At 29.3% G+C, this 14,648-nt stretch overlaps 1 protein-coding gene across 3 annotated transcripts; it reads left to right on the forward strand.

Moving 5' to 3' along the window:
* Nucleotides 1-6,188: 6,188 nt before the first annotated feature.
* LOC126667689 (phosphomethylethanolamine N-methyltransferase) lies at nucleotides 6,189-14,293 on the forward strand. 3 transcript variants are annotated; one of them, XM_050360736.2, is made up of 12 exons: nucleotides 6,189-6,519; nucleotides 9,474-9,589; nucleotides 10,231-10,368; nucleotides 10,477-10,614; nucleotides 11,110-11,253; nucleotides 11,734-11,844; nucleotides 11,938-12,079; nucleotides 12,343-12,623; nucleotides 13,296-13,457; nucleotides 13,742-13,795; nucleotides 13,879-13,953; nucleotides 14,047-14,293. In XM_050360736.2, the coding sequence occupies exons 1-12, from the start codon at nucleotides 6,471-6,473 to the stop codon at nucleotides 14,143-14,145; spliced, it is 1,509 nt and encodes a 502-aa protein (XP_050216693.1). In that variant the 5' UTR covers nucleotides 6,189-6,470; the 3' UTR covers nucleotides 14,146-14,293. The 3 variants fall into 3 exon arrangements, with proteins under 3 accessions (XP_050216693.1, XP_050216694.1, XP_050216695.1); XM_050360737.2 differs by lacking the exon at nucleotides 6,189-6,519 and adding an exon at nucleotides 9,092-9,343; XM_050360738.2 differs by lacking the exon at nucleotides 6,189-6,519 and adding an exon at nucleotides 9,137-9,161.
* Nucleotides 14,294-14,648: the final 355 nt, after the last annotated feature.

Below are 14,648 nucleotides of genomic sequence, written 5' to 3' on the forward strand. Positions count from 1 at the left end.
AGCATTTGCGCGTTAGTCATGTATAAAATTGAATGATCGATAAAAAATATAAATAATAATTAAAAAAATTCATGTCGCAAATGCTCATTGACTTAATGTAAAAATGATGTGGCGCACAGTTGTATGAGATAAATACTCTTTTAAATATGTACGGAAAAATAATTTTTCAAGATCATAATAATTATATATAGGTTAAATATATATATTTGTATATCTAAACATTAGATCTCTTACCACAAGTACATCTTAACAGATAGAGGTGTCAAATAGATTGGCTCGACCCATCCAATTAATACGAATTATCTCAATAAAAATACAATTTATTTAATTAATTGTGTCAAAATTTTCACTCTAACACGACATAAATTTAAAACGGTGACACTATACAATACGATTAGCATGTGAAGACATACAGATTACACGATCAATATAATTAACACGACAAACACAATCCATTTGAACTATAAAAATATTTAGATGTAATAAGTATAATTTTAACCTTAAATTTATTAATTTATATTTAATTTTTAAAATTTTAATAAAATATATTTTATTTATATATTAATATACATAATCAGATTAATTTTATTTAATAAATTTATTTAAATGTTATGAAATTATTAATCCTCTTAGTTCTATTTATTATAAATCTATATCTATATATTATATAATTGAGAGGACCAACGGAGGTCTCTCATTCATTCTCACCAAATAGAGCATTTTGGTGAGTTCCCACCTTTTTAAAAAGGCCTATTTAAATTTATTTTTAAATAACTATTTAACTTATACTAAACTTCTTAATTTGTATAAATACTTATTTAAATTTAATTTTTAGCTAACTATTTAACTTAAACTAAACTTCTCACTTTAATTGGCTACTCTTTTCAATTACTACTATATGCTAATAAATTATTATATTTCTTCGTCTTTTTTCAAAGTTGTCTAAGCAAATTGCATGTCTAATTAATTCAAAGTTAAGAACCAGTAGGTGAGTTTCATGCGTCTTCTTTGAACCAGTAGGTGATGAATATGACTGTTCATTTCTTTTATTCTATTTTCCAAAATCATATTATATTTCTTTTATAATATTATAAGCACATCAATATTAAGTTTAATATAATAAATTTTTAACTACAATAAGAAAGTAATTCAACTTTTTGACTTTTACCCAACTGTATCTTTTCGAACTACAGTTTGTAATATGAGTCAATTTCTTTTGTCTTGAATGAATTTCAATATTATTATTTTTTTATTTATTTTATATTAATTAATTAATTTTCATTAAATAAATTATTCTCATAGTTTTCAATTTTTTTAAACCGCATGTGTTTCAAATTTATATAAACTACTTATTTATTTTTGATAAAAAAATTATTTAGATAAATATCATTAGATTTCAATTTTATTCATCCAAAACACTTAACCTATTAGTTCTCATTTTCAATAAACTACTTATTTATGTACTCATAAAAAAATATTATTAATAAATCATTATCATCATCTTTCAATTCAATAGATAGCATATTTAATAAATTAGAGATAGCGAATTGTGTATTAGAAAAACAAATAATTCAATCGGAGTACATAGTTACTAAACCATACCACATAGTTCCAGCAAAAAAAAGTCTATTGACAAAAAAAAGTGACTTTGATTAGGGCAACATATTTTGTAAACAACAAATTGTCTATTGGAATAAAAAAAACGGGTGTACATTGTGGATATATTGATGATTCTTAGATATTTTGTAGAGGTTCATCGTTTTCCCTAATCACAATCAAATTCCAGTTTGAAAGGGTTGCACCACAATCAATTTAGATTTGGTTTCTAGAGAAATTCTTAGGTAGATGGACTAAGTCTATCACATAATGATACATCATTAAAATGATGACAATCTTATAATATTACTATTCAAATGTGTAAATAAGTAATAAACAAATTTACAAGATCGCCATTATTTTAATGACGTGTCATTATGTGATATGTTTAGTACATGGAACCGAGTCTACCTAACAATCTCTCTTGGTTTCTATGTATACCATAAATTCAAGTCATGGTTGAATCATTTATTGGGTAATTTATTGAGTGAAAGTGCTTCTAATTTTGAAGATCAATGACTTGATTTTTTTCTGGTGAGATTATTGTATGTTTCTTTATTTACATTTTATTTATAATACTTAGACATATTATGATAATGAACTTATAAATAAAAAAAATTAAATTTAAAATGAATTTTAAATAGGTCTAAATTTAGAATATTAAATTCTAAGGTTTTTAAATAGAAAATTATCCCCAGATTTTAGTATTCAAACTGTGGATGATGATATTTGTTTTTGTCCTTCTGCAAATATAATGAAGTTAATTATAATTATCAAAAATATATAGTGAAGTTATAATTATCAAAAAAGATATAGTGAGGTTATGTTGTTTATATCAGTTTTTTGTTATTATTTAGTAATATGTTTTCAATTTAACATTACAGTCATATATAATAATTAATTTTTTTGAGAAATACTGGCTAGCTAGATGGCAATTAAAAAACAATCTATATTCCTACATGTAAACACCACATGTTGTATTTATGTTTTTTTTATAATCCTTGATATTTATAATTTTGGTAATTTTTAATTGTGTAAATTGATAACGTATATGATCATTACTTAGTAGATTTATTTGAATAGTATAAAATTATCAATTATTAAATTAATTTAAACTAAAACCAAATAGAATAAAATAATTTTAATAAATTTAACTTTTTATTATATAGTTTTATAAATAATAAAATGAATAATTTATTATTTAATATTAAATTTTAATTTTTTTCTACTAAATTTAATATACTAAAATAATTAACATTATGCATGATATGCAATTCAAAATAATCTGTAATATTATATATTTTAATTTTAATAAAATTAATGTAATATAAATTTTATCATGCAAAAATAAATAAATTAACAATACTATATTGATCCCGCGCAATTGCGCGGGTTTACGACTAGTAATATAATATATAAACGGATTAGGGAAATTCGCATGTCAATTGCGTCATACAATTCATTTATTTCAAATCATAGACATGTTGACACATTTTAAATACAAATTCGTTAAGACTCAATATAAATACACTAATTTTACGTGTTTATCATGATCCATTTTAATAAGATGATAGTATTAGGTGATATCCATTTTAACACCTAAAAGTAAGTACTTTTTACTAGGTTCAAATGATTTTTGTCCTAATCCATAAAATGGCCAACCACAAATGTTTGTGTGCATGTGAATCTGTCAGCAAATTATCAATTAAAAACTTAATTTTTATTAATTAAAGTAGCTAGATTTTAATGTTTTATAAAATAGTTTTATTTTTTTATTTATAAATCAACTAAAATCCAAATTTTGACTAATAATTCCTTTATAAAATATAGCTTTAGGACTTCCAATAATTATAAAATAACATTTTTATCATAAAAGATAGTTTTAATATTCATTTTAAAATTAAAATTAATTTAAAGTTTTATAAAAATAATGAGTAATTAATTTGATTACAATATTCTTATAATAAATATGCATTTTTTTTAAAAATTAGTATAAGACCGTTTTGTTCATGTACACTTATATAAATAAATCAATCGTTATAGTAAAGAGATATATGTGCATATGACTAAGTGTTCATTTATTTAACTTTCATCTAGTATTATGTATAGTCTACACACATTGTGAAAGAATCTATTATTAAATGTTAAGAATATGAATGACATATTATTTTATACAAGTTATCTAAAGTACATTCGCAAACTAATGGTCCTATAAAACGAGTATAATATTATCCAAGATTATCACCTCTGTTTATTTCTCATTGTGATACTAATGACGGGAGGTAGCGAGTCCCATGCTACTTGATAAAGATCAAAATAAACACATAGACACTCAATACATTGTCATATTGGTCGAACAGTGACGCAAGATGGCATATTCATGGTATTTTGTATTAGTCAATATATTGTCACATAATTCATGATTGTACATATAAGTCATTCGACTTGTGGTGACACAATTATTTTGTATATAGATAATTAGAGTTTAATGTGTTGGTTAGTTGTATATGGAGATATGCGATCAACTGACATAAGATTCCTTCTCTAGATGAATATGAAAAAGATTTTATGTCATCTCGAATAGTTCTTGACTAATAAATTTCTTAACAGGAGAATATGACTTTTTTAGAATAATTCAAAGAAGGGTGAGCATGATTCAATACCATTTGGCTCGGTGTATAAACTTTTAAAATCAGAACACCCTTATTAAGCTGGAAACCAAACTTTAATAGTTTGATTTATGGTCAATTTGGTTCGATGAACCAAAATTTCAGTTTTATTTGGTTTGGTTCAATGGATTTACCATTTCAAAAATTAATGCCTTAGATCTTGTGGTAGACAATCGGTCTTAAAATTCGTTTTCAAAAGAGCAGTCGACTATCAAAACCGGTTACCAAGAGGCAGATAGCCGGCCCTACAACCGGTATGACAACCTTATTAACAACATGGGTAGATTGTGAACCATGTTACGAGGCATGTTATTAAGCATGTTTGACAACATGCCCAATATGGCTTCACGTCATGGTTCACAACCTGCTTCACAACATGAACATATGACTTATATTGGGCAGATTATCAAATATGGTTCACAACCTGCTTCACAACAGGGTCAAGTTGCGAACCATGTTGTGAAGCGGGTTGTAAAACGTATTTGATAACCTGCCCAATATGAGTTATATGTTTAACAACTACAAAAATAAATAAACTAGAAATTCAAAAAATTTACTTACATTAATGGTCAAGTATAACAAAAATCTAAAAGACAAATATATGAAGTTCTTCACCTTCAAAAATTATAGTCTATTTGTACATTTACATACCAATTTACTTCAACAGTTTAATATTATATGTATATTTAGCTTTTAAGTTAATAAAATATGAATAAATAATTAGAATTTCATGATAGAGATAAATATTCATGGAGAAAAAAAATAGAGAAGTGTGAGTGAATAGTTAGAGTTCATATGTAGAGAGAAGAGAGAGGCGGCGATGAAATATGGAAATTAGGGTTAGGAGATATAAAGGGGATATTTATGTATTTTTACTAATATTTAAAGCGACTTTATTGTATATTTCGGTTTTCGATTCTACTCGGTTAACCGAGGGCAAATACCAAATCAACTACAGAAACCCAGACTTTGAAAATCTTTAGGCCAAATCACTCTATATAAACCATTTTAACCACCTTGTTTCCATTTTTTTGTCAGGATTGGTACGGTTTTGCGGGTTGTTTCTATTTTTACTCACCCCTAACTAAGAAAGGAGTTTTTAGTATAAGTCATGTTTAATTAAGAATTATAATTGAGGGATCATATCATATGATCGAGACTTTTAGTGTTTGACTGACCGTAACATTAGCTGAGATCAAAATTTTATTAATGAAAGCATTTAAATGTACGTAAACATGAACATATTAGTTCATTAGATGTGTTGTCGTTTATTTTTATTTGAATAGTCGTGATATGTAATGGTGACGTCGCTCGCAATTTATGAGAGTTAATTGAACGGGTTTAGTTATTAAGGTAATAAACAGGCATTTTTTATGTCTCTCGTTGCCATTTAGAGGTGAATCTAGTTATGCACACACTATAAACAGTGCATCGATTGTTTTATAAATATCGAGTTTGGATAAGACCCTAATATGTCTTGAAATTCAAACTAAATTGAAAACATTATTCTTTATAAGAACTAATTCGTATGAGATACAAATTAGAGAAACCTAATTGAAATTTAACCAAAGTAATTGTTTAAATGATTAATTAATGAAATTAATCATGGCTAAGAATCAATACAAAATTAGTGGATTTATCCTACATAGATATGCACTAAATGAAATTTAATAAAAGAATATTCATAATAAATAAATAAATATGCATATTATTCTCCCACGAACACATAAAAATGCTTATGTGCAATAGGAATAAAAAGTGTTGGACACTTTGTTCTTGGGTGTTATATAATTGATAAGTGTGTGACATTTAGTCATGATATGTATCTTAATTACAAACACTATCTTATGTCTATATAAGAGAGGTTTGTGTGTGTAAATAAGACACTATCTTAAAACCTCTCTTAAACACTTGAAGTTAGTTTTGGCAAAGGTTTATGCTAAGCAATATTGTTTTTTGAAAAAAATAATTACTTATGGATGTTCAAGTTTGAATTTTGCAGGAAGTTCTAGGTTACTTGAAGTAGTTCAAATTCAAGACTAGCACATACTTGCATGTTCATTAATAAAAAAAAAGTTGGCAAAGATTTTCAATCATCCTAACAAAGAGGCGATAGTTGAGTTTTGGGTCTATCAAAAAAGGAGTTCGAGTTGATCACTTCGGGGCAAAGTTTCAATCAGAAGCATGCTCATGTGGATGAGTTAGATGTTGTCGTACTTTCGAAATTTCAAAAATCATTGGAAAATCGACATAGGTATTTTTCTTTACTTTCTAAATACATGCTACTAATATTTGATATTACATGATCCACGTGCTGGTGTTGACGTAATTAACATCTGATTTGTGTAATTTTAATTTTAAATTGAAATATACTTATCGAATTCATGTAATTCGTTGCGCCAATATGATATGGCAATACTTTTCACTTAAGAAAAAAGAACAAGCAAAGAATGCAAATTATTCTTTACTTCTTTTTAAATTTTTTTTATACCCTTAAATTTTAAATCGGCTCAATACTACCCTTAAATTTGAAATAAAAATAAAATAATACTGGAAATAATTTTATCCACCACATCATTTATTAATTAATTTAAATCACTAATAGCTAATAATCACTCACTCTGTCTGGTTTAAAGTTTTTTATCTTTAAATTTTGTAAATTTAATTTCAGTCCATAATTTTTAAAATTTTAATTTCAAAATCAGTAAACTCCTTACGATCGACTATTTTACTGTCAAGTCGCTGAAGTGAAAATTAAAAAATAAAATAAAATAGAAATTTAGAACAGAAAAATAAAAATAAAAATAAAAATAAAATAAAAGAAATCTTAAAAACACTAGCATCCGAATCCAACGTCAAAAACTCCAACAATCACCGCTGCCACTCCTCTGGCCTCACCTTGCAACTTCCGTCACCGTCACCGTGTTGCCTCCATCATCATCTCGGCACCGCCTCTGCCACCGTTGTCCGTCGCCTGCCGCTGATCTCGTCCAGCTCTGATGTTTCTTTGCCGTTCTTCTTGGTTGTCCTCTTCCCATTCTTGGTGAGAAATGAAATTGTTCAAAGTTGGTTTCTCGGTTGAAGCAAAAGCCAAAGTTGAAGATTTTGCCCACATGTCCCTACCAACTTTAAAGTCCATTGTTCCTTAGGTATTTATGCAATTAGAATATGTAATTTACCAAAATTAAAAGTTTAAATTCATAAGTCAAATTATGAAGCATAATGAAATTTTTTAGATAGATTCAGTCAATCTAACGTTATGATAGATATATTATTACAATAATAACACTAACTTAATATTTATATTAAAAAATGTAAAAATAATAATAAATAAAATTACGATAGTACCACTATTTTAATGACGTGTCATAATATAATAGACTATTACACAGATGACGTGGTAGACTGAATTTATTTAAAAATCTCTTTTCAAAATAAATATTTGTCTGAAAAATAAAACATAAGATCCTCACAATTTTGATAAGATAATTTAGCATATGATTTTCACAAATACTCGTATATCTTCAATAATCCAAATGTTAGAAGCGATGGAGGAGGCGGTAAGGACGACGTTTTCAAATAAAGTTTTTAGAATATTAATATTTCATCTGTACCATTTTAAAAGTTTTATTTACTTTTGCATAAAAATTAAGAAAACATTTTGTTATTTTTATTTTTGTTATGTTTTTATTTTTCCTTTATTAATAATAGTAAAATTTTCTATATTAGTTTTTTTAAAGGTGATTTTAAAAAAAAAGGTAAAAAGCGAAATTTTATATAAAAATCTTCTAAAAATAGAAATGAGTTTAAAATGAAAAATCTCAAACTTCTAAAATAGGATGAAAGAAGTAACTTTTTAATGATTTTGGATTTTTATGATGTGTCAGATCTTACGGAGCTAATTGTCTATGTATTTTTTTTTTATTTTGAGATATCACATTAGCAGATTTTGACGTTGTTTATAAAAAATTTATAGTAAAAAAAAATTTAAAATAAAAAAGAACGACTGTAAGAGAAGACCTAAAAATCAGAAACATGGATATACATAAACCGTAATTGATGGTATATTATAATTTTGTTTGTAATTTTTTTTAAATTTTCTAATAATGTGTTTTCTAGTCCACAGTAAAACTAATTAAGTGATTAATATTTTTTCAAATTCATTTCAATTTACAATACACACCATTTATTATAAAATATATTACGCAATTTAATTTAATTAAAATTATACTTTTCTGAACTACACTCTTCATTTTGTAATGAATGGTGTACATTCATTGTACTTGACCTCTTAACTTGAAATGAACTTGAAAAAAAATCCTAATCTAAAAATAAATAGTCCTCACGTCATATGTGAACTGACTTAATTTTAATTATAATCCATCATTAGATAATGAATATATTATAATATCATTTATTTAATTTTTTACATATTTCAGTGACATGTTTAATAATTTCAGCTTAATCTACCGAGTACGTAGAAAATTTTCGTGGCAGTAATGAAAAGAATAAATTTAATTGTTTTATCTTTTTTACTATTTGTCATGCTGACGTTAACGAGTCTCATAATTATTTGTTTTAAAATTTTAAATCGTCACGTCACTTAATTCTAACAACGTTAAAAAAAATTAAAAAGTTTATCGATTATAAAATTATAGTAATTCAGTAAATATACAAGTCCAAATGAAAATTCAGGGATTTAACGATAGATATCGAATAAATCAGGGACGACGGACGTAAATAAGCCTAAATCCCCAATTAAAAAATTAAAAAAACCAGCCAAAGTTGGTAACATATTATCTCTATATAAAGAGCCCCACACATACCAAAGTATCTGAAAGAACCGACCTGAACTCACCAATTGAGAGCGAGGCAGTGCGAGTTGGTTCAGTTCTGGTAATGCAGCAGAGAGGCAAACTCTCAAACCGTAGATCCCGCACCTTTTCTAGATCTCGCATAGCCGTAGAGGGTTCTTAGTCTTTTACTCAGTTTGTTACAAATCTCTCGCATTTCATTTCATTTCCATAACCGTAATAACCAACAACTTTCTTGAATCCCAACAATGGCTGCTGCACACGGTAGCTTTGATCTCAATTCTCCGTCTTTTTTCGTCTCGTCGTTACGGTTTTCCTGTCTGGGTGGGATTTGGATCTGGGGTTTGTGTTTTTTTATGAGCTGAATTGTTGATTTGTTTGTTTGTTTTGGCAGTTGAAGAACGTGAGGTTCAGAAGAATTACTGGATGGAGCATTCTGCTGATTTGACTGTGGAGGCTATGATGCTTGACTCTAAAGCTTCTGATCTTGACAAAGAAGAACGTCCCGAGGTAGAATAATTAGCATGAAAACATACAATGACAACATTATGTCTGCTGATTTTTTTTGTTTCTCACATAGTAATTAGCATGACAAGAAATGCATTGTTCTTTTTCCTTAATAATTGGAGAGGGGAGATCCGAGGAATTGAACCCACGACCTTAACATAATGTTCTCTTGCCAAGTGCTTGTATAGCTCGTTGGTAAAGAAATGCATTCTTAATAGTCTAAGAATTGTAATTTATGTGAAAAATCAACGTTTTTGCTAAAACTGAGTTTAGTTGTTAAATAGTTGAAATTGGTGTCATATGACTAGTGTATAGAAATCAAAGGGAAACATTGCATTTCTGATTGTTAAAGAATTGAATTTGGTTTTACAAAATTTAATAAATTAATGCATCTGCTAGCCTAGGTAGCACGGACACTTCATTCAATCGATGTTTCCCGTTTCGGACATGAATCTTAATTTTTTACATAGAAAGCCGTGAAATAACACCGTTATGCCGTGTCCAAGTATCCTGTTCCCATGTGTCCGTATCTGTGGTACCTAGGTTCTAGCTATTAGGTGCAAACATTAATAAAAGACTTGCAGCTTTTGTTGCTAAAGAGTTGAAATTGATGTCACATAAACTTGACAAATTTGTGCATGCAGGTGCTCTCACTCCTTCCATCATATGAAGGAAAATCAGTTCTGGAATTCGGAGCTGGTATTGGTCGTTTTACTGGAGAATTAGCACAGAAGGCTGGACAGGTTATTGCTGTGGACTTCATTGAGAGTGTCATAAAGAAGGTGACTGACTGTGACTGTCCTATTATATCTTGACAAGAACGTCAACCTTATAAATCAGTTTTATTTTTTAAAATCTTGACCATATTTTTTACTATGTCTTTCCTGCAGAATGAAAATATCAATGGACACCACAAGAATGTTAAGTTTTTATGTGCGGATGTGACGTCTGACGACTTGAAATTTTCAGACGAATCAGTTGATATGATATTTTCTAATTGGCTTCTTATGTATCTCTCGGATAAAGAGGTAAAGTTTTTTCTCCTTTTTTGGCAATTCCTCATTAATTATGGCCATAACACATGAATGTTTTTGCATCAATCAAATGGAAGACAGCAATGTACTTATTGATTGAATGTATGCGCTACTGGGTTTGGTTACATTGATTATTTGTATGTCAATATAGCTTGTTTACAACGATAACTAGTGATCTTTCCTACTGGATTAGCTCTCTTAGTGACTCATTTTAGCCATATTTATGATTTCTTTAGCATATTTGTTTGCTCATGTGTAAATGATTCACTGATGTCTTGTTAAATTTTATCGTGTTTGTTCTTCATTTAATCTTTCCTACTGGATTAGCTCTCTTAGTGACTCATTTTAGCCATATTTATGATTTCTTTAGCATATTTGTTTGCTCATGTGTAAATGATTCACTGATGTCTTGTTAAATTTTATCGTGTTTGTTCTTCATTTACATGTGGCCTTATTTTTCCTTACAATCACTTTAACAATTAATGTCAGGTAGAGAATCTGGCCGAAAAAATGGTCAAATGGTTAAAGGTTGGCGGGTACATTTTCTTCAGAGAGTCTTGTTTCCATCAATCTGGAGATAGCAAGCGAAAGCAGAACCCAACTCACTACCGCGAGCCCAGATTTTACACAAAGGTTTTTTTTTGTTCCAAAGTCCTTTTGTTAATTGAATAGAGAATAAATTAATAATTAATACACAAGATTCTTTTTTGTTGAGGAATAAGGAACATTGTCTGTTTTGTTTAATGAATTTGCATGATAAATCATGTCATTGTGGCTTCTTTTGGTTCATGGTTTCGTGGTTGCAGATAGAATTTGTTTTCAAAATGATAGTAATGTCATTGTATAGCGGGACTCATGTGACTACTGACTAAATGGAAAGGATATTGGCTATATAGTAGCCAAGAAATATTGGATATATGCTGATTCTATATGAAACGGGAAGGACTGCACAAAAGATTGTTTGAATAACTTTAAGATTCCAAAAAACAGAAGTTTTGATGCCATGACTCATAGGGCACAACTCAGGGATAATGATTCATTAATTTGACTTTTTTTTTAATAAAGAACACACTAGTCTTAAAATAATTAATGACCTTCTTTTGTCTATTGCAGGTCTTTAAAGAGTGTCATACACGTGATGCTTCTGGAAATTGCTTTGAACTTTCACTTATTCGCTGCAAATGCATTGGAGCTTATGTGAGAAACAAAAAAAATCAAAATCAGGCAATATATCCATTGCCCTATCTCAATCCATTTCTTTGAGTCTTAGGTTATTTGGTTTACTAACGCTGCATGTGTGATGTTTCCATGGTGCAGATTTGTTGGGTTTGGCAGAAAGTCAGCTCACAAGACGATAAGGGGTTTCAGCGTTTCTTGGATACTGTTCAGTACAAGTCCAATGGCATCCGGCGCTATGAGCGTGTCTTTGGACCAGGTTTTGTGAGCACCGGAGGAATTGGTATGCCACATAGTTTCCTTTCTTATGTTCATTTCTGGAAAACCGTATTTTGTTGCTTTACTCCACTTCTTCGTTAAGAGTGTGATTTTGACAACTATAACCAATTGCTTTTTGTGTATATATGCTCATCTTACAAATAATTTTCTGGAAGAAGCTCTTTAAAATGTAAACTATCATTCCAAAAGGATGTTTGAAGATCAGGGCAGTGATCTTTTGTTTTTGTTTATTTATATAACTGTAAATTTATCCTTGCCTCTGTGCAGAAACAACTAAAGAATTTGTGGCAAAGCTTGATCTTAAGCCTGGCCAGAAAGTTCTAGATGTTGGCTGTGGTATTGGGGGAGGTGACTTTTACATGGCTGAGAACTTTGATGTTGAAGTTACTGGAATTGACCTCTCCGTCAACATGATTTCTTTTGCTCTTGAACATGCCATTGGACTCAAATGCGCAGTTGAGTTTGAAGTTGCTGATTGCACCACAAAGACATATCCTGATAACACATTTGATGTTATCTACAGCCGTGACACCATTCTTCACATTCAGGTAACGATTTTTTTTGTAGTTCTTAACATAGTTTAAACTTTTCATAAACACTGTTTCTGGACCAAGCTCATGGTTGTCGCCCGACAAAGTTGCATGTCAATATGCTTGTATTTCTTGTAGCTCTTATGTTAGCTTTTTTACATTCGAAAGTTTTTTTTTATTTGTGTTCTATGTTTATACAATCATAAACTTATAAGGTATCCTTTATTATAGACTTAAATGCTAATTTCCCCCCAAAACTTGCAATCAAGGGGACTGGGTTTTATTCACAGCTATATGTTATCAGTGGCAGAAGGAGGAACTAATCATGGAATTTTAGAGAGTCAAGTGAAAATTATTATTAAGCTTTTTATTTAATTTTTTTCATATAAATGGTGAGTGCATTGCACGCACTCGTTTATCACCACTCTTGGGTCAAAATGATAAGCAAATTTATGAACTAACTGGGTCAGAAAGTTGATTAATAATTTAATTGCCTATTTCATGAGGCAAATTTACTTTTATTATCTGAATGATATGTGGATTCATTAAAATAGCCGATTGCTGCTGTTTTTTAGGCAGCTGTCAAGTTGATTTCACTCAGATTTTTGAGTTGTTTACTTTTTTTTGATAATTAGTTGTTTACTTACATTACGTCTTATCGTGTGTGTATATGTTTTGCTTCTGTTGCAGGATAAACCTGCATTGTTTAGATCATTTTACAAGTGGTTGAAGCCCGGAGGCAAAGTTCTTATTAGTGATTACTGCAAGAGTGCTGGAACTCCAACATCAGAATTTGCAGAGTATATTAAGCAGAGAGGATATGATCTTCATGATGTAAATGCGTATGGCCAGGTATATTTACATCCGCTATAGCATGCTATTGCTTCCCATTTCTTTTGATGACTACTTTATTCTATGTTGTACGAAACTTTTTGAGTTCTACGTTTCATTTCCGTTTCAGAAAAAGCTTATGAAACTCTGGAACTTTATATATAACTATTCTTGTCGGGATTATCATTTCACCATTTTCTGATTCCGCATTTTTCATTTTAGCGTTTTTGTTTCCATGCAATGTAGAATTTATTCATACTACCTAATTTCCTATCTTCTTATTCTGTTTTAAATGATAAATCTAGATGCTTAAGGATGCCGGCTTTGATGATGTCATTGCGGAGGACAGAACTGACCAGGTTTGCACAAACCTAAACCATGTTGGAATAGATCACAGTTTGCTCGCTTTGCAGTCTAAACTAAGCTGTTTCTTTTGCTGCAGTTCATGCAAGTTCTTCAGCGTGAATTAAGTCATATTGAGCAGGAGAAGGATGAATTCGTCAATGACTTCTCCGAGGTTAATTTTTCAGCGGATTAATATTATTTTGATGATTTTTTTTATGTATTTCACAACTCATTCTTCGTTGCTTGTGCTATTGTCTCCTACCAGGAAGACTATAATGATATCGTGGATGGATGGAACGCAAAATTGGTCAGGAGTTCATCCGGTGAGCAGTGCTGGGGCCTGTTTATCGCCAAGAAGAAATGATTAAGATTTCAAGGCTTGAATAATGAATAAATGAATTGCCTTCGGTGATATTGTTGTAATAGTAGCCGACAATGTTTAAAGTCTGAACTACATTATTTGATGATTATGTTGGAACAAAATTATTAATAAAATTCTTCTTGGTTCAGAAGTGGTGATTGAATGGAGGATTTGTATTAGACACCTTTTAATTCCTTGCTTAGTTGAAGATTTTTCATCTTATGCCATTTTTATAAGTCGTAACAGCTGCAGATATGCGTTCGGTTTAAACAGAATTGATCAAAACCCAACAACTGAATTGTAAGAGTTTAAATATCTCAAACCGAACTGAATTGAACTAGTTAGTTCGTTTATATTAAAATTGATTTGCTGAATTTCTTTTTGGTTTTTATAATTTCAAATTAAACCAAATTTTTTGTTTCAGTTTAGTTATTTGGTTTGGATTTTGCACTCTATTTTTAAATTTTACAGCTTGATTCAGTTTTCCAACTGAGATGTGAAGAAAA

This window comes from Mercurialis annua, linkage group LG2 (assembly GCF_937616625.2).
Source record: "Mercurialis annua linkage group LG2, ddMerAnnu1.2, whole genome shotgun sequence".
Lineage (NCBI taxonomy): Eukaryota > Viridiplantae > Streptophyta > Magnoliopsida > Malpighiales > Euphorbiaceae > Mercurialis > Mercurialis annua.